The sequence below is a fragment of the Notolepis coatsorum genome, assembly GCF_963971535.1.
Source record: "Notolepis coatsorum genome assembly, chromosome: 3".
NCBI lineage: Eukaryota > Metazoa > Chordata > Actinopteri > Aulopiformes > Paralepididae > Notolepis > Notolepis coatsorum.
This window is the reverse complement of record NC_140167.1, coordinates 68,775,349-68,795,583: the sequence shown is the minus strand read 5'-3', so window position 1 is coordinate 68,795,583 and position 20,235 is coordinate 68,775,349. Positions and strand designations below refer to the sequence as shown.

Sequence of the window (20,235 nt, the reverse complement as noted above, 5' to 3'; positions counted from 1 at the left end):
CGTCGTTCTGGTATGGCAAGGTATGGCACTCACCATACCTTGACAAATAAAAAAATTAAAAACTTTATTTTTTTTTATAATACATTTTTTTTATGTTGATTTAGAATTCGAATGTCAACATTTTGAACGAAGCTTCGAACTATTCGGTACAGCCCTAGCATGTTTTGATATTGTCAATTATCTCACTTTTACTAGGTGACTTTTACTATAGGTGACTAACTCAAATATGCTTAAAAAAAAAAGGAAAATGGACATACAGAAGTTTTTTAATCAAAGGGCGGCAGGGACAAGTAATACAGGGACACAGGTAAGGTCTTACAGTGGCTTAGTGATTATAACAGTGCAGTTCAGCATTCAGTAACCCATACTTTTTGTGAACGTGTTTTTGATACTACATTCTGTTGAACACATACCTTAAAACCGTACCTAAGGAAAATTGGCTCAATTGCAAGAAAAATGATATTACATTCTGCATAATTTGTATGCAAAATATTGTGGTTCCCTGCTTTAGTCTGTTGACACATTTCTATACTAAAAATGCTTGTGTAGTCCTGTGTCATACCTAAATGTCATATAAGTGAATTGTATAGAAACAACTCACCAAAAGTGACTATTGCGCAACTGATTTGACAAAAAGAAATCCACCAAGGGGGGCCCCCCACCCTCCCTAATTGCCATACCTTGGCTTTTACTGAAACGACGCCACTGATTCATTTGCTTAGATTTTTCAGGTCTGGTACATTTTAGCATGGTGTTATTCACAGTCAAAGATAAAAAATATTTTTTAAATATAATTGATATTCTCCTTTGGTTCATTACAATTTACTCAAGCCTATTGATCCATTGATGTCCCTAAATTCAGATACCAAGAACATGCAAATGGGCCATTTAAAAAAAAAAATGTAAATGTTTATTCTACGTCCTTATGGAATGAGTGACATAAAAAGAAAAAAGGATGGAAGAGCCACACATTGACGGGCAAAGAGCCACATGCGGGTTGGCCACCCCTGTACTAGAGGGTCTGCTGTACCAACGGGAGAATCGGTTGATGAAATATGAATTCAGATCGCTAATAAAAAAATCAAGCAACAATTAGCATCGGTGGCACTCAACAGGGGGCATGATAAGACGACAATACACGTCTGTGGCACTCAAAGTGTTAAGACCGAGCTGTAATCTGTACTATTTATGCAATCCATATTTAGATAAAGAAATGTAATGTGTAATAATGGAATGCTGCAACAGAATATATATTTGCCGTTTTATAACATGAAGGTTGGGAACTAATATACAAATAAAATAATCAATCAATCAAAAATAAATCTGGCCAGTTTTTCGCATCAGACCAATAGATGAAAGAAATCACCATCATCGGCCGATACCAATATGGTCAGACATATTGTGCATCCCTAATAGTAACCATGGTGTTCACCGACATATTGTGCATCCCTAGTAGTACCCATGGTGTTCACCGACATATTGTGCATCCCTAATAGTAACCATGCTGTTCACCGACATATTGTGCATCCCTAGTAGTAACCAGGCTGTTCAGACATATTGTGCATCATGTTTATTGTAATAGTCACAAAGCCATCGATACATGAGCCGTTGGAATTACAGCCATTTATGTCCTCGGGAATAGTGTATTCTAAGTTACTGCAAGAGTTCTCTGGCTATGGTTCCAGCTAAATGAGTCAGTAATCATGACGTCACAGAAACTCACCATGGTAATCATGTACCATCTGAAAAGGAACAAGGACCCCCACTAGTGTTGAAAATGGGTACTACATATGTGCCCACTTATAATGACAAAGTCATTTTTGTCTCCAGTCCATTTTGGCCAGTTGATGCATTCATAAGACGAGAGTGAGGTATAATCGCTATGAATAATCTGTGCACCTGCAGCACCAGGACATATCTAGGGGGAGGAAGGGGGTGTTGTAGAGTCAATCTGTTACTTAAGTAAAAAATTGTACTTACTATTTTAGCGTTATAGTCCATAACAGCTGATATGGTCAGTGCATAATGCAAAATGAAGTTTGTCCACAGCTTTTGTATATCAGCAGGATTCTAGTATATTTCCATGGGAATTATAATGCCAGGTCAGTACATTCGTCTCACACAAAGTTGAGTCTTAAATCCTAAGGGTGGAGGAAGCACTCTTGTTGTTGTCGTTGTCGTTGTTTTTGTCGGATGTGTTCTCCCCATTCTTCAGTCCCGCCAGGCGCCACGGGAGCTAGGTGCGTGGTCGTGGAGCCTCTCGCTTTTCACACTGACAAGAGTGAAAGAACAACATGGGAGTATGTTTAGCCAGGGCGGTGTTTCGTCACACACGGTATACTGTAGGCCCTTTTCACGGTGGCCATTTTGAGGTGTCATAGCAGGGTAAACACAGGTGTAACTAATAACATTAATTATGTGGCTCTGGCACACCTACATGTAACAGAACCATAACTAATGTTGTTAGTTACACCTGTGTTTACCCTGCTACCCTGTGGTGGGAGGTGAGCTGGTGGCAGAGAGGATGAGAAGGAAGCTGGCCGCCAACCAGGAGAACTCTCCCACCTCCTCTATGAGGAGTTAACCAAGATGAGGAGCGGACTATAACGTATATCATGCCAGTTAGGGTAAAGACCCTGGGAGCATGTCTATGTTCCACGGGTCCTATGTTCCCCGGGTCCTATGTTCCCCGGGTTCTATGTTCCCCGCTTTGAGTGATTGAAAATTTTAGACCACCAGCCCTGATTCCAAACTCTAACCTTAACCAGTTCGAAAGAGGGCCTAAGCTTAACCGTTCGAAACAAAGCGGACATTAATAATTAATAAAAAAAATAAATTATAAAATGTTCAATCTATTAATCAATCAAAGCGGGGAACATAGAACCCGGGGAACATAGAACCCGGGGAACATAGGGATGATCCCAAGACCCTCACCTGCACCTTGTTTTATACCGTTTACTTTTATTCATAATATTTTTTACATTTATTGTAATGTATATAATAACCAATGGGGCATACAGACCCTCATCTGCACCTCCGTTTACACAGTTTATTTCTCTCGTATTTTTATATTCAGATTTAATTATAATGTTTACACATTCCTTTTTCTCATATTTTTATATTCAGATGTAATTGTATTGCCTATATAATATAGGGACATGAAGGCCGCTCTTCGGGCTGCCCTTACGGATGGCGACTGGGTTGACCGCCTCCCGTGGCTCTTGCTTGGTCTTCGTTCTGCCCCCAAAGAGGACCTCCAGGCCTCGTCCGCCGAGCTGGTGTACGGCCAGCCGCTGCGGGTCCCTGGGGAGTTTCTTCCGGAGGCCACAGCTTCCTGGTCCGTCGCCTCGCATCGAACAGTGTCCCGGGGTGTTGCCGATGCCCTTATTCCCATTCCAACATCCCGCCACTGCCTTCCCCAGTCCTACGTCCCCAGGGACCTGCCATTGGCCATTGTCATTGGCACGACAGCCATCGGACCCGGCTGCAGCCCCCTTATGATGAGCCTTTCCGTGCCCTGGAGGCAGGCGCTAAAAGCGTAGTTGTGGACATGGGGGGCAGGCCAGAGCGGGTCACTATAGACCGTCGTAAGCCTGCTCACTTGGACAAGGACGAACCAGTTCAGTTGGCCCTACCCCTGCGGCGGGGGGGCCCCCCGGTTTCGGCCCAGACCCCTGCCCCATCCTCTGTTCCGGCCTTGGCCCCTTCCGTGGCCCGGCCGCTGGTCCCACTTCTCTCCCTTAATCCCCCTCTTGTTAAGCGCAGTCGGTTCGGCCGCCTGATCCGTCCCCCTCCACGTTGACTATTTCATGCTATGGACTGTTCACTGGTTATTAATTAGTTGCAGTTTTTGGTTTTGGTGAATTCTGGGGGGGCCTGTGTGGTGACCCATATGTAAGAGACATTCACTAAGGTGGGCTTGTGCCTTTAAGAGCGGGGTTTACTGTTTAGGGGAAAGGGGAAATACCACTTCCGGTTCCGGGTTGAGGGTTTGTTGTTATTGTAAATGCTATGTGTAGTGATAATATAACTGATTGATTGATTGATTGAACATTTTATTAACAGATTGCAGAATGGGTACAGTACAGTACAGCTCAATACATACAATTGTTAAGGGGATGCAGACCAGAGAAAGACTTTTGTCTTGTTTACATCAGGGTCCCCCATTTTCAATTCATCATAACATATATGACATACATGACATACAGATAGACAGTACTGCTACATCTATACATTTATGACATACCAGATTTGCAAATACAGTACTGTTTGTGATACGAAAAGAGTCCAGAAAAGGGAGTATATACATTTGACATAGAAACTGTACATTGGAGGAGGTTGGGGGGGGGGGTTGGTAGGAGGAGTGGGTGGGGGACACTGTACAACTGAACAAGCAAAACTGTACATTGGAACTACACATAATATAATAATAAAGTAAAATACCTCGACTCGAACTACGTCTCTGGCTTGCTATTTTCTTATCGCCACAGTATACTGTACAGTACATAAACATTTGTAGTTTATGAAATATTCGGACTTGGTGAAAACGACGATCCTATTATTTATTATTATTATTTGATGCTTCCAACACCTGGAATGCCCTCCAACTGACTCTGAAACTGAAAGTTCTTCCTTCTTTTGCTGCATTTAAAAGTATGATCTCCGACCACTGTGTGTCGACTTGTAACGGTCTTAGCTGATTTCTAATTGTTTATTCTTATTTATTGTGCCTATAAGTATGACATTTCTGATAAACAATGTCTTGTTTTGTAAGCTCATCGTCACCGTAAATGAGGGTAACCTTGGTGTCTTATATGAGTAGAAAATATGAATACCCTTAATATTGGGTACGCTTCATTTAGGTGTTAGGTGGACCCATTATTAATGTTAGTTACCACTGTGTTTACTCATGTACAGTATGACACTTGTGAAAAAGGTCTAGTAGAGCCACTCTCATTCTGATATTATGATAAAATGGGTTTTTGGGTCCTGATACAAAACAGGAGAACGGCCGCTGCTTTAGCAAATCAAGAACTCCCAGACGGACAGGGTAGTGAACGCAATTTTAGAATAATTAAATTGACTCCTTTTTATGATAGAGATAAACCCAATAAGAAAAGGAATGTATTCCATCTCATATGAATCTCTTCAGGTTTACACATGCATGTTATGTTGTGTATGTAACACAGCATAAAGCGATACATGGAATGGCTAAATCGTATCTCTTCACCTTAGCCTTTTAGTTTTTTTTACAATTGCTTTGACTCACAGCAGAATTTCAATGTACAAAATTCAAAATGCAAATTGCCAATCTGACTTTCAAAATTCATATAAGATACTAAATGCTATGCTTACATATAAAGTGCAAAACTCTTAATGCAAAGTTCTAAACTGACTTGCAGAATTCTTACCTTAAGACATTCGTCCTATGCTGAAATGCAAAGTGCAAAACTGTTAATACAAAGTGCCAAACTCTAAATCATATGCTCCATTCTCAGAATACAGCCACCTCATATTACAACAATGTTCAATTGCTAATTGCTACAAATGCAGATCACTGAATCAATTCAACAGGTGTTTATACTAATGTCTCATTACCTTCAACAACCTTGCCCAGGTGAGTAGCATTGCAACACAATTGATCATCTCTTCACCACTACATAAAAGGCTGCTTAGAAACCTGAAGCAAGGAGCAACATGGAGCAAGTTGGTGCAGCTGAGGTTGGCAACGAAGGACAGGGTCGTGGTCATGGTCGTGGCCAAGGAGGCAGAAGAACATCTGTCTCAAATGAAATTATAGCCACAATTCTTGACCACGTAATACAGTAAACCGAGGTCTAACACTGGCTGAAGCTGGCAGGGTGGTGCACACTGGTGCAGCCAAACCTGAACAGGTCAACGGTGGCATCCATTATAAGATTTGTTTTACAGTAAGAGAGATAATCGGTAAGTCAATATGTGTAATTTACTGTACAGTAACTGTATATTGAAATTACAGTAATTGTCAAATGAATATTGTTGTCCGTTACAGTATATTTCATAAATACTAAAGGTGTGGGGGTGTGAATTCTTTTTGTAATCTTTACTGTACTTTAGAACTGAACGAGCGCCACCAAGTGGAGGACGTGGCCGTCTTCTCTCTGTGCAGCAGGAGAGGGAACTTGTAGACATGGCGGTCAGATGTGACGTCGATGAAATTCTTTGGCCAAATGCCGCGGAGAGGCAAGATGCTGCTTGAGCACCATAAAGTTCTTTTTTTCGTCCTTTTATTTATTATTATAATTTTTTTTACAGTACTTTACAATAGTTTGTTTACTGTAACTGTCTTTACTGTACAATAATCTCTGTAATATGTCTTTTTCTTTACTGTTAACTAGGGATGCTCGATATTGGCTTTTTTACCGATACCGATATTCCGATATTGTCCAACTCCAATTTCCGATACCGATACCGATATCAACCAATACCGATATATGCAGGGTTTCCCCCCAAAAAACGGAATAATTTCAGGTAACTAATAATTTCACTGGATGCATTCAAAAGGCTTTCTAAATGTAAGCATTATCTGTGCAAAATATGATCATTAAAAAAGTAAAAATGAACATTTTAAACCAACATGCATACTTTTGACAATAAATAAAATAAGAATTGGTTCTTACTTGCTTGCCTGGGTAAATAAAGGTTAAATAAATGTTAAAAAAAAAAAAAAAAAAAAAAAAAATTATTTATTTTTTACCGATACCGATATTTTCCGATATCACATTTTACTGCCGATATCGGCCGATAATATCGGTCGGCCGATCCCTACTGTTAACGATTTAACTTCAAATACTGTAATCAAATATTTTGTTTGTCTTTCATAAAAACACAAGCACTATACTGCAGTCTATCAATGGGGTTAAGAGGAAATTACCATTGCATAGTCTGTTTTGGTAACAAGTATTGTGTTTGACTGCATTATTTGATAATGGCCGTTGTATTTGAAAATGCACCAATAATTCAACTTCAACGATGAACATATCCACTGTTCTGACACTATGATAAACGTTAGCATGAAATATAATCTAATTTGGTTCAGTTGTTCACTTAATTGTTTGAAATATCTTCTGGTGCTGTCATAAACTTTTGCATATACTATTCTGATTTGACATAGGTATTTTTATTTTGCATGCTACGTATATTACATTTTGAACCCAAAATTAGCAGTATAGCATTCTGTGTTAAGAGTTTTGCACATTGTAACTCTGATGTGCAAAATGAGTCAAAGCAATCGTAAAAAACTGTAATACACTCTGCCGCTTAGACTCATTACATCCACAATATGATTATTGTACTGTAAATGAGAGCTATTTTATTTCACTGAACTATTTTATTATGTCTATTTTATGCTCATTTTATGTCTATTCTTTATGATTATTGCACTGTAAATTAGCTATTTTATTGCACTGCTTTAAATATGTCTGCACTTTATGCATTGATTTTATTCTGTCAATTGTATGCAGATTTTATCTCCATTTCTGCTATTATTGTATGAAATGTACAATACAAATAAAGTTGATTATTATTATTAAATAGCTACCTTGGATCTCCCTCCCTCCTGCGCACCGCTCAGTCGTCAGGGTTGTCTGCATGCTCCACCACAGCGGGCGCCACCAGCCGGTCATAGGAACAGAACAACATGATCTGAAACACAGAACGATGACGTTAGACCAAGAAAAATTAAATAGATAAAATAGATTAAATAGATTGATCGACAGATAGACATATGACAATGTACGTCTGTCTATTGAATCCTAAATAGGGAACATTATATTACAATATGATTCACACTATTAGGGGGAATGGTATTTTTTGCATTCTTATTTTCATTGAAATAACTATACAAATTATGATGAGGTGATTTTTGTACGTCTGTACGATGATTTCTTAATGTGTAGAATATGATTTGTAGGCCAGGCGCATCTCAGCAGCACCACAATACTTAATTTAGAACGGTACAGAGCCTCATTCAATCTGTATCAAATACTGCAGTCTGCTGCCAATTGGAAATTGCACTAGGGCCATATTGCGATTTTGATAAAATCCAGATTAGTTGTGCAGCCCCCTTCCCAAAGGACACGTGGGTTGTTGTTAGCAGAACACAGCACAGACCACAACCACATACAGATACATTATGTGTGAGAACGGAGTTGAAATCCTTGTTTTATGGGAACGATTTGGCATTCATTTCCCAGAACCGATTATTGTGTGAAATTCAGGAGATTAGGAGTAAAATGTTTCCTATGTACAAAGAAAAATGGTTTGTTGATATATGGAATAAATCATCTCATAAAACCTAGTTGCAGTGAAGAAACGTATGTCAAGTATAATTTAAACAAGAAAAAGATCCCTATGTGCACAGATATGGTCAGGAACATTATAGCCCTATTACAGCAGATTTACTGTAATGCCACTGCAGAGGACAGACTTTGTTTGGTGTGTGAGTTAAGAGGTGAAATTGAGAACGAGGTCCTCTTTTTGTTTTACTGTCCTAGTGTCCTGTTTACGAGGATGTAAGGGAAGTACTTTTTTAGTAAAATGTCCTCCATTTATGTAGATTTTCTTGAGCTGGATGAATATTAACAACTTGAGCTGTGCTGTGAGTGACAATATTGTCACAAGGAAATATGAAATTACCTACCTCGGTTCCATCCTAGAGGCAAATCTTTCCTGTGACAAAATGGCAACCAATGTAATAAAAAAAGTCAACCAACAAACAAGATTCTTGTACCGCATCTCCTCTCTGGTAAACAAGAATACCTTGAAGACTAACAGGAGGGTACTACGACTATGCTTGCACCTCATGGTACCAAAACCCATCAAAGGCCCTAAAAAAAAGACTACAAACATCACAAAACAAACTGGTCAGACTACTGCTTGACCTTACTCCTAAAACCCACCTCACCCCTTCCCATTTTGACAACCTAGGATGGCTTAGAGTAGACGACAGAATACAGCAACTTGCAATGGGCCTGGTCTACAAGATACACTACACCACTAAGATACCTTACCATACCCATGAACTGTACATGTCAAAATACTTCCCAAAGGTCAGTGAATTCCACGACCACAACACCAGAGGGAGTTCCACAAAATCATGTTCAACCCAGATTCGGCTCAAACAAGGGACTAAACACGTTTTGCAACTATGCCACAACTATGTGGAACACCCTATGAAACTGGCCCTGGTAAATGTTCAAATCCCCCCCACCCACCCACCAACCCCCTCCAATGTACAGTTTCTTCCCCCTCGAATGTACAGTATATATATTTTTTATATACAGTACTGTATATTTGTATAACTTGTATGTCATAAATGTCAGGATGACTACTGTATATTTGCATGTCATAAATGTCCTGATGAATTGAAAATGGGGGACCCTGATGTAAACAAGACGAAAGTCTTTCTCTGGTCTGCATCCCCTTAACACATTGGACACCAGAGGCTGCTGTGGGCGTATGGCCGTTTGTGCCAGCGCTGTAATGAAATGGGGGTAGATGCCGGTGTTTGTAGTGCTAAAACTATATTAAATATTATAGCTATGGATCTAATAACAACGTCGATTGTCAGTGAGTTTCTTTCGGTCAACATGCAAAAAACAGATAATTTCTTCATCCATACATTTCCGTTTTATACCGTGGTGAATATGAGTATAGTTTTAGAGTGATTCTGTATAATCCCGGGAAACGACACGAAACAGCGTTTTACTGCATTTCATTATAAATCGTGCCATTTCTCGCCTGGATCAATAATCAATCTGAAATCAACGCTAGATTATCGGTATTATGTTTCATCATGCATGCACGAAAGGGTGGGGGGGAGGTAATTTTTCTATGCTTCGATCGCCACCAACGGCATACATTACACAGTACATTACAGACACGCTGCGATCGCGGGAAATTTTTTTCGGATCAACGCAAGATTGATAACATATAGTCCTTACCTTGTCTATGATGTACTGCAAAAAGAATAATCCAATTATCTGACCACCATTCCAAATACTGATCGCGATCGTGTGTCCAACGTTATCCAGCATTGCACATGAACGGGGGGGCGGGGACCCTCGTCGATGCCATCCCTATAAGTGCTTGTCTTGCCGGAGTGTTTCGACCCCGCCCCCACGCCGCAGCTCGGCCCAGAAAACAAACCACAGTTTCAAATGGAGTGCAATAGCGGCTGCAATAACGGCTGCAATAGCGGCGGTATCGGACCGTTGCGGTCTCAGACAGAGTGCCACACATTCCCACAGCACAGCAGGATGAATTATGAATGGAAATAGCGAATAAAAGAAATAACGATCATAATAACGAGTATACTCGTTGTTGGCAGAATTCGATTGGCGGGCTATAACGAGTACACTCGTCTTTGGCGGGGAATGTTCAAGTTCAAGTTCAAGTTCTTTAATAGTTGTCATACAGAAGTACAGAATACTTTCATACAAAATGCTTCTTACTGTTACGCTCCAGAGACTGTGCTAGACAAGATAGTATCAAATAACATAATAACATAATATAGCATGAATTTAGAAGAAGAAAATGAGGTCACAGTGTTCGGTATAGACATATGTACAATGTTCTGAGTTACCATATAATATACAATACACAATACTATGCAGTGTACTAATGTACAGTACTATCTAGTGCAAAGCAGAAATGGGATGAGGTACAATTTTAGGTACAATTTACAGTAAGGTGTACGAGTTGTAGTGCAATCCTTCATCCATAAATATAAAGTGTGGGGAGTGGGTGCTACAGTGTGTTTGTTTAAAGTGGGTGTGTGCTATAAGTGTGTGGAGTGGGTGCTACAGTGTGTTTGTTTAAAGTGAGTGTGTGCGTGTGGATGTGTGTGCTATGTGCGTTTGGTGGTTGTTGTTGTGTAGTGTTCATTCATTGTTCGTTTAGCAGCCTGATGGCCTGGGGATAGAAGCTTCTTCTGAGTCTTTCTGTGCTCGCCTTGAGACTCCTGTATCGCTTGCCTGACCGCAGCAGTTCAAAGAGGCAGTTGTTCGGGTGACTGGAGTCTTTAATGATTCTCTTAGCCTTGCCCTTGCAACGCTTGTAGTAAATGTTCTGAAGGGTGGGGAGCCCCCCTCCAATTGTGCGTTCGGCTGAACGTGTCACTCTTTGTAGTCTGCTTTGGTCTTGTGCAGTGCTATTCCCAAACCAGGAGGTGATGTTGCCGGTCAAGATGCTCTCTATTGTACATGAGTAGAAGTTCTTAAGGATCTTCTGGCTGACTTGGAACTTCCTTAGGCGCCTGAGGAAGTAGAGGCGTTGTCGTGCCTTCTTCACAACACTGTTAATGTGTGTGGTCCATGTCAAGTCCTCGGATATGTAGGCTCCGAGGTACTTAAAGCTGTTGACTCTCTCAACCGGTGCCCTGTCGATGCTGAGGGGGCTGTAGTCCTTGACCCCCGACCTCCTGAAGTCCACAATCATCTCCTTTGTTTTGCTGACGTTCAGGGAGAGGCTGTTTTCCTGGCACCATCCCGCCAGGACCTTGACCTCTTCCAGGTAGGCCCTCTCGTCGTTGGCAGAGATCAGGCCCACCACCACTGTGTCGTCAGCAAATTTGACGATTGTATTGCTACTCCGCTGAGCCACACAGTCGTGTGTGTACAGGGAGTAGAGGAGGGGACTCAGAACACAGCCCTGGGGGGCCCCTATGTTGAGGGTGATGGATGAGGAGGTGCAGTTGCCTGCTCTCACCACCTGGGGTCTGCCAGTCAGGAAGTCCAAGACCCACTGGCAGAGGTCATAGCCCAAGCCCAGGTCCCTGAGCTTGGCTATGAGTATGGAGGGGACTATGGTATTGAATGCCAAGCTGTAGTCGATGAATAGCATTCTCACATAGTTCCCCTGCCTCTTGTCCAGGTGTGATGCTGCTGTGTGCAGCACATGGGATATGGCGTCCTCCGTGGACCTGTTGGGGCGGTATGCAAATTGCAGGGGGTCCATGTTGATGGGGAGGGAGGAGCAGATGTAGCCCTTTACTAGCTTCTCAAAGCACTTCATGGCTATGGAGGTGAGAGCTACAGGGCGGTAGTCGTTGAGGCAAGCAGGCTTGGATTTTTTGGGTACAGGGATAATAGTGGACTTCTTCAGGCAGGTGGGGATGACAGCCTGTTCTAAGGACAGGTTAAATATGTCAGTGAATACTGGGGCCAGTTGGTCGGCACAGACTTTTAGTGTGTATTGAGCCGTACTGTGTTGTACCCATTCTGCAATCTGTTAATAAAGTTTTCAATCAATCAATCAATCAATCAATCAATCAATCAATCAATGCGTCAGGAAGGGAAAAGTTGGGAAAGAAGGCAGAATACCGTAATTCCTCTAATAGTAACCCCGGCTTGTATTTGTTTCAACTGTAGCGGGTACCAGGCTTGTATTAGGAGGAGGCCTGTATAAGAGGGAGGCCTATATTTCAAATTTTCAAACGGATCATAATGAATAAATCAACATTTTGTGTCAGTTTGAACCCAGTAAAATGTACTGGGTTCATTTATTGAAACCAAGTACTGTATGAAATAGTAAACAGTGCAATTACAGGTGGTCACTGGTCATTTCAACGTTTTCAAAGTGAAATCAAGTAACTAGCTCAGTATGCAGCTCAGTATATTAGTAACCCGGCTTGTATTAGGAGGCCGGCTTATAATTGCTTAGCTCAAGAGCGCACCCGGCCATTAATAGAGACCCGGCTTGTATTTGAGACCCGGTTACTATTAGAGGAATTACGGTACTTAGTTTTAAGACCGAGCCGTAATCTGTATTTATGTCATGTATATTTAGATAATGAAATGTAATGTGTAATGTAATAATGGAACACTGCAACAGTATTTTTGGTGTCTTAGAAACCCATGAGGGTTGGGCACGTTTATGTGCATGACATGAAAATCAATCATATATGTACAGTATATATACAGTATATCTTTTTATAAAAAAAATGTACAGTCATTTGTTAACTCCAAATTGATCATCAATGCCAACATCAAGATAAAACATGGATAAATTGATGGACAAAATATGTCATGGTTGGTCCCAACTCATTTAGGACAAGGTGGAGGTTTTCCCCACCACTATATTAAAGCATGCGTTCAGGGACAACAATACGTGGATATTCATTGTTTATTTACTATTAGTGCTAGTAGGAATTTGAGTGCTGCTTCACTCTGAGTGTATAATAGTATAGATTATTAGCATAGTAGGTAGGTAGTAGTATAGACATAGTAGATTGTAGTATAGACATCAATACATTTAGATATTGTGTATGGTCTACCTGTGTGATCATATTGTGTGTGTTTTGTCTTTGCTATTGTGAATAGTGATGCATAATTTGTGTTTCTAAATTAATGATGAAAAGGAAATCGAATTTCTCACAAGTATTTTTAAAATATTTGAGAACGTCAATTGACAATTATCACAAATGTAATACTGCGCTTTACATAACTATGTAGTTAAACACAAAACATACATTTGATTATTTTATGTAATTTTCCCATAATGTATATAAAGATGTAGCTATATCGATTGGGGGGGGGGGGGGGGGGGGGGGGGGTCCTTTCTGATTATTGTGATATAAATTTCTTTCCATCCAGCCACAAGCCTTTTAACACTTTTCTCACGACACAACGGACACCTACTGTGAGCAGCAATGAACACTTACTGTGAGCAGCAGCAGCAGGGCCATCATCACCCCCAGCATCACGTACATGTTGTCCGTGAGGCCCCCGGCCCACAGGGGCCCCAGGATTGTGGCTAGACCCCCCACAGAGCGACGCACCCCCTGACTGAAACCTGCCAAAACACACATGACAGTTAAGAGACACAAACACAAGCGGCCGGCACTGAGGCCATGGTTAGACTGGTGTTTTTGTGGCGTTTTTTTTATACGTTTTTGAATACGTTTCATGTCCCTATTACACAGAAATGCGTTTTTTGGCGTTTTTTTGTGGATACGGCTGAAACGCTAAATTGTGTTTGCGTTTTGGAGAACCGCAAAAAAACGCGCAGACAACAGCGTGTAGTCTGCATGAGCCGTTGTTGCGAAAACGCCCATGCGCAGTAGATACCATATGCGTGCCCTTCCGGTGACAACAGAGTGTGTGTGTCCCCCAAATAGCTGCAGCTACCATGTGTTGTCAAGTTATTGTTATAAGGATCCCAGTCCAAGCTACAACAGTCTGCATTCCCTTAACAATTGTTTGTATTGAGCCGTATTGTATTGTACCCATATGCAATATGTTAAATAAAGTTTACATCCATTCATTCTGCTAGCATTACCGATTGCATGAGCAGCTGGCTAACGTGAGCTATCAGATCCTGTTAGCTCAAAGCTCCTCTTTCAACTTAACAAGCATTAAACAAAATGGCTCAGTCATCTATTCACATTTGTTTAATACACACAGCGTTGTCTCTAATGTTATCTAACTACTGATAGCTCTCGATATCATCAGTTTGGTGCTGGCTAAATAGCGTGAGCTAACGTTAGCTTCTAGCCACAATGCTATACTGTTATAATGGCATACTCCATTGACGTTAGCATGCAGCTAACAATGCTACCGATCTTTTTTTAGACTAAACTATCCGCTCTTGGTGGTCACTTGTGTTGATGTTAGTTTTGTTTCATCAACAAATGACAGGCAGAACACACAGTGAATGTATCCGTTTTGTTTATTGCACTTTTATTAGGCTTTGCTGAAAAAGAATTGCTGCATTGAGTAAATAGGCAAGATGGTGGCGCCCATGCCTTGTTGACATTTTCTTTGCTGGAGCTACCAGGAAGTGTATTGGCACATTCAAGTTCTGATTGGTTGAAATTGCCTTCATGTTCGCCACCTACTGCCACCTACTGCTTTGGCAGTGTACTACATCAGTGTGCTCAGGTGACAAAAAAAAAAAAAAAACGAAAGTGTGACTCGAGGCGCAGGACGTCGCGGCAAAACGCGTATGACAATGAAACGAAAATGAAACGAAAGGTGTAACCGCAGCCTCAGTCTGACATGCACGTGTTTATTTGTAGCGGCCTGCGAGGGGCCAGACATCGTTTATATACTTAAGCGCTGAGGCCAGGCTGCTGTTGTTGTGGTGGTCTATCACAATAGCACACTGCTGCCACTAATGGGCTCACAAAATGTATAATTTTTTAAATTTTTTTTGGGAGAGAGGATGGAATGTGAGGGTGGGGTTATAGGAGAAATATTTTTTGGCTATGTACATTGAATGTGTTTTTATGAAACACTGAATGTACTGGTTAAATTGAACATTTTATAAATATACTATATAAAAAAGTGGAGGGCTAAGTTCTTGTGCTACTCAACAAAAAAAAGTTTTATTAGTCAATGTTAACACTTTGGCTGCCGGAAAACGCCTAAACACGTCATTCCCGGCCATGCTCAAGTTGCCGAAGACGCTTTACAGCGTCTTTAATATCAATATTTCAAAAATCTGGGATCGGATTCATATTTCCCCTCCGCTGGCCTGAGATCCACCAGGAGGACCCACTGAGCTCTCTGGCGGTTCAGGAGCGCCATCTGGTGGCTGATCGGCGCAATCGCTTAACAGGAAGTGCTATGGGGATTGTGCTGGTCGGCCGTATTACTTCCGGGCACTAGCTATAGGTTCCGGGACTCGATCTCGACACACTACATAGCGATCGATTGCCAATAACTCGATAAACAACATGATTTGGACGTCTACTCTACGATGATCGCCCAACGGCGCGCGGAGACTGGGGTGAGTTTTAGCGTGTAAAGTTACCGTCTTCGATACTAACTGCTATTATCAACATTTGACCCACATTAGATGATTGGTATAACGCTGCCCACGGAATTATAAACGCCCCCTAGCCCATCCGGTCAACATCAGATGACGTGTAGTAACTTCTAGAAGTACGTCTAGTTGGAATTTTTTATATCGCGCTGATTGCCATAAAACTGTATTGCATCATCAATATAATGTATTTGGGGCTATAGATCACGTTCTGGAGAAAGCTGCAGAAAGAGATGAAAACATACTTATACATTAGACCATACTTTACTATGAATATGTGAATGAAAAAGTTTAACGTTGCTACACAATGAACAATACATATAGGACTTTGAATGAGCCCTAATAATGGCAATGTAGCAATAGAATTTAAAAAGTTATAGCCCTGCAAAGAAGGGGACTTTCGCTATTGACAAATAGAGCCGGCAACCTATGGTTGATAATGAATTTAACCCATGGCAGCCAAAGTGTTAACAGTAACATGACGTCACTGAAGCGCAATTACATACAACGTTTTGTCAATTATTTGTCAACTAATAGTCATGGATTTTGTTGATTTAATCGATTAGTTGATTTAATCGCTAAATCTGCAATTTATTTGTTTCCCACATGCAGAAGGACCTCTTTACAGTCCCTCCAGGATTTAAGTTTTTTGCAATAAAAAATGCTTGATTTAGCAGTGGCTTTCCTCAAATTACAATTCAACACTGCATTGAATGTTGTAATCGAGAATCAACCTTGATTTTAAGTGTTCTGGAAAATGTTAATTTTATCATTATTGTAGTTTTAAGTAGATTTTTTTCTGTAAGATTGCAGGACTTGGCAAAAATTGCAAGTCAAGAAATTTTTTTAATCTTTATATAAAAATAGGACTGTCAACAGTAACAAGTAAATGTTTTCGATAATCCGAGCCATATATACAGATGCATAGTGCATAGCTCTTTATATGGCTCGGATTTGGACATTTAATGCAGAAAAATCCCTGGAATTTTACTAAATTGCAAATCCCTGCAACATATCACATTGCAATAAGTACAGACTCAGAGATGTACTGTACTTGTACTTTTTTAGGATGTGGTCTAAGAGGGGGCAGCCCCTAAACCTGTTGCTTTGTGTCCCAAAGAGGATGTTGCCATTGTTCTAAGTATCCTCAAACATTTGTTTATATCAGAGCCAAGTGAAGAAGAGATAGAGACAGATAACACAACATTTCTAAACCAACAGTTACCGTGACGTGGCTGCTAAGCAGAGAGGACAGTCATTGGAAGTATAAACCATATCAAACCACAGGGTGTAATATTGCATGTGTTCCACCTGGGGGTGCCGTTTCTCACCTTGTGTTTTCTCAGCAGTGACTTTGGAGAAGAGGGAGACTTGGGCCACGGCGACGAAGGGCAGCCCCAGAACCTGCAGGAACACCCCGACGATGAACTCTCCCAGCTGCCACTTGAACCCACCTAATCAACGGATGAAAAACACCTCAATTATAACTCCATAAATAATATGCTGACTTCTATCAGCATGTGACTTGTAACACCAGAGGCGGTAACATTTTAGACCACTGTTACACGCAATTCAAGGGTGGATACAAGGCTCATTCTGCTAGTGGCTTCGGAAAATCTGATCATGCGGCCATATTGCTTTCTCCAAACTACAAACAAAAAATCAAGAGCGTCCCGGTAGTCTCGCGAGAGGTGCAGAAATGGGATGTGGCGTCAGAGGAGACGCTCCAAGCTGCGCTTGAGTGCACAGACTGGAGCGTGTTCCGCGACACAGATAACATTAATGTCTACACGGAGACAGTGCTGGACTTTGTTCGTACTTTGGTGGAAGAAACAATCCCCACTACCACAATTAAAGTTTACCCAAATCAAAAACCCTGGGTAGACAAATCCGTCCGTGAAGCTCTGAAAGCGCGCACCAAAGCATACAACAACGGCCTGGTGGCAGGCAACATGAATGACCACAAGGTAGCGCGATACAACGAAAGGAGGACAGTAATAGAGGCAAAACGGCGCTACAGGGATAAAATTGAACAGGCTGACTCCAGAGCTATGTGGCAGGGGCTCAAAACGATGACAGACTACAAAGGCACCTCCCTCAAACTGAACAGTGACATCTCCTTAGCAAATTACCTCAATACCTTCTATGCGAGGTTTGATGCTGGTAATAACAACACCAGCCCACAAGCCACGGCAATGGGGGGGGTCTGCTGATGGAGACTCAGTGTTCAGGGTAACAGAGCATGAGGTGAGGCGGACCTTTAAACAAGTGAATATCAGGAAGGCAGCAGGACCGGACGGCATCCCCGGCCGCGTCCTAAAAGTCTGTGCCGACCAACTGGCCCCGGTATTCACTGACATATTTAACCTGTCCTTAGAACAGGCTGTCATCCCCACCTGCCTGAAGAAGTCCACTATTATCCCTGTACCCAAAAAATCCAAGCCTGCTTGCCTCAACGACTACCGCCCTGTAGCTCTCACCTCCATAGCCATGAAGTGCTTTGAGAAGCTAGTAAAGGGCTACATCTGCTCCTCCCTCCCCATCAACCTGGACCCCCTGCAATTTGCATACCGCCCCAACAGGTCCACGGAGGACGCCATAGCCCATGTGCTGCACACAGCAGCATCACACCTGGACAAGAGGAAGGGGAACTATGTGAGAATGCTATTCATCGACTACAGCTCGGCATTCAATACCATAGTCCCCTCCAAACTCATAGCCAAGCTCAGGGACCTGGGCTTGAACTATGACCTCTGCCAGTGGGTCTTGGACTTCCTGACGGGCAGACCCCAGGTGGTGAGAGCAGGCAACTGCACCTCCTCATCCATCACCCTCAACATAGGGGCCCCCCAGGGCTGTGTTCTGAGTCCTCTCCTCTACTCCCTGTACACACACGACTGTGTGGCTCAGCGGAGTAGCAACACAATCATCAAATTTGCTGACGACACAGTGGTGGTGGGCCTGATCTCTGCAAACGACGAGAGGGCCTACCTGGAAGAGGTCAAGGTCCTGGCGGGATGGTGCCAGGAAAACAGCCTCTCCCTGAACGTCAGCAAAACAAAGGAGATGATTGTGGACTTCAGGAGGTCGGGGATCAAGGACTACAGCCCCCTCAGCATCGACGGGGCACCGGTTGAGAGAGTGAACAGCTTTAAGTACCTCTGAGCCTACATATCCGAGGACTTGACATGGACCACACACATTGACAGTGTTGTGAAGAAGGCACGACAACGCCTCTACTTCCTCAGGCGCCTAAGGAAGTTCCAAGTCAGTCAGAAGATCATTAAGAACTTCTACTCAGGTACAATAGAGAGCATCCTGACTGGCAACATCACCTCCTGGTTTGGGAATAGCACTGCACAAGACCGAAGCAGACTACAAAGAGTGACACGTTCAGCCGAACGCACAATTGGAGGGGGGCTCCCCACCCTCCAGAACATTTACAACAAGCGGTGCAGGGGCAAGGCTAAGAGAATCATTAAGGACTCCAGCCACCCGAACAACTGCCTCTTTGAACTGCTGCGGTCAGGCAAACGATACCGGAGTCTCAAGGCGAGCACAGAAAGACTCAGAAGAAGCTTCTATCCCCAGGCCATCAGGCTGCTCAACGAACAATGAACACTACACAACAACCATCAAACGCACATAGCACACACATCCACACGCACACACTCACTTTAAACAAACACACTGTAGCACCCACTCCAGGGTTTCCGTTAGAATTTTTTTTTGCAGGTCCGAGTGTCCGTTAGATTTCAATCTACCGGACAAATGGGATAAATTCCGGTCAGAGTTTATTGAGCTTAAAAACAATTGATAGGCCTATATAAAGAATGACATCATCAAGGCATTTATAATATTTTAACTTAAAACTAGGCTACTTTTGCGTATATACAGTCATTAATATATTCCAAATAAAATAAGTCCCTCAAGACTTCGTGCTGCTGCCGACTTGAGGTGTCGGTGGGCAGTCTGCCCGACCTTAATAAACAGCAGTCTGTTATAATCACATTTTTATGAGCTAACGAATTCCGTTATATTGGACATTTGTATTAATTATATCAAGCGAAGAACTGAGAAATTTGGCAGAGAGAGACGGCAACATTATCGTGGGTTTGCGTGATGTATATCTCCACCTCCCAACGACTTGGTGCTGGTCATAATGTCCTGTGAAAATAATTCCCTCTAAACACAATTTGATTATTTGAATTGTATTAAAATAGGCTAAAATTAAATAGCCTATGCGATGAACGAAACAATCATTTGTTTCATCGTTGCTTCACCAAGTAGCCGGTCTAATCATGACATCCTGTTGTCAGCGCGAGCTGGCTGCTGATATATTTACGTGAAGCATGGAGCAGCAGTGTTTTTAGGTCCGGTCTGGAAACCGCTCAGCAGCGCCCCCATCCAACAGCTGAATTGCCAATG

The 20,235-nt window shown here is 42.1% G+C and overlaps 1 protein-coding gene across 2 annotated transcripts in view; it reads right to left on the bottom strand.

The window, feature by feature from the left end:
• Positions 1–281: 281 nt before the first annotated feature.
• Positions 282–20,235, bottom strand: part of mfsd8l1 (major facilitator superfamily domain containing 8-like 1) — a 79,009-nt gene continuing 59,055 nt past the window's right edge. The window contains exons 9-13 of one of the 2 annotated variants that reach the window (XM_084309424.1): positions 17,139–17,261; positions 13,703–13,833; positions 7,580–7,683; positions 5,412–5,431; positions 282–2,272 (exon numbers count right to left, since the gene is read on the bottom strand). In XM_084309424.1, the coding sequence (XP_084165550.1) occupies positions 7,609–7,683; positions 13,703–13,833; positions 17,139–17,261 (329 nt within the window). In that variant the 3' untranslated portion in view covers positions 282–2,272; positions 5,412–5,431; positions 7,580–7,608. The remainder of the gene's footprint in view (positions 2,273–5,411; positions 5,432–7,579; positions 7,684–13,702; positions 13,834–17,138; positions 17,262–20,235) is intronic. The other variant, XM_084309423.1, reaches the window with a different exon arrangement.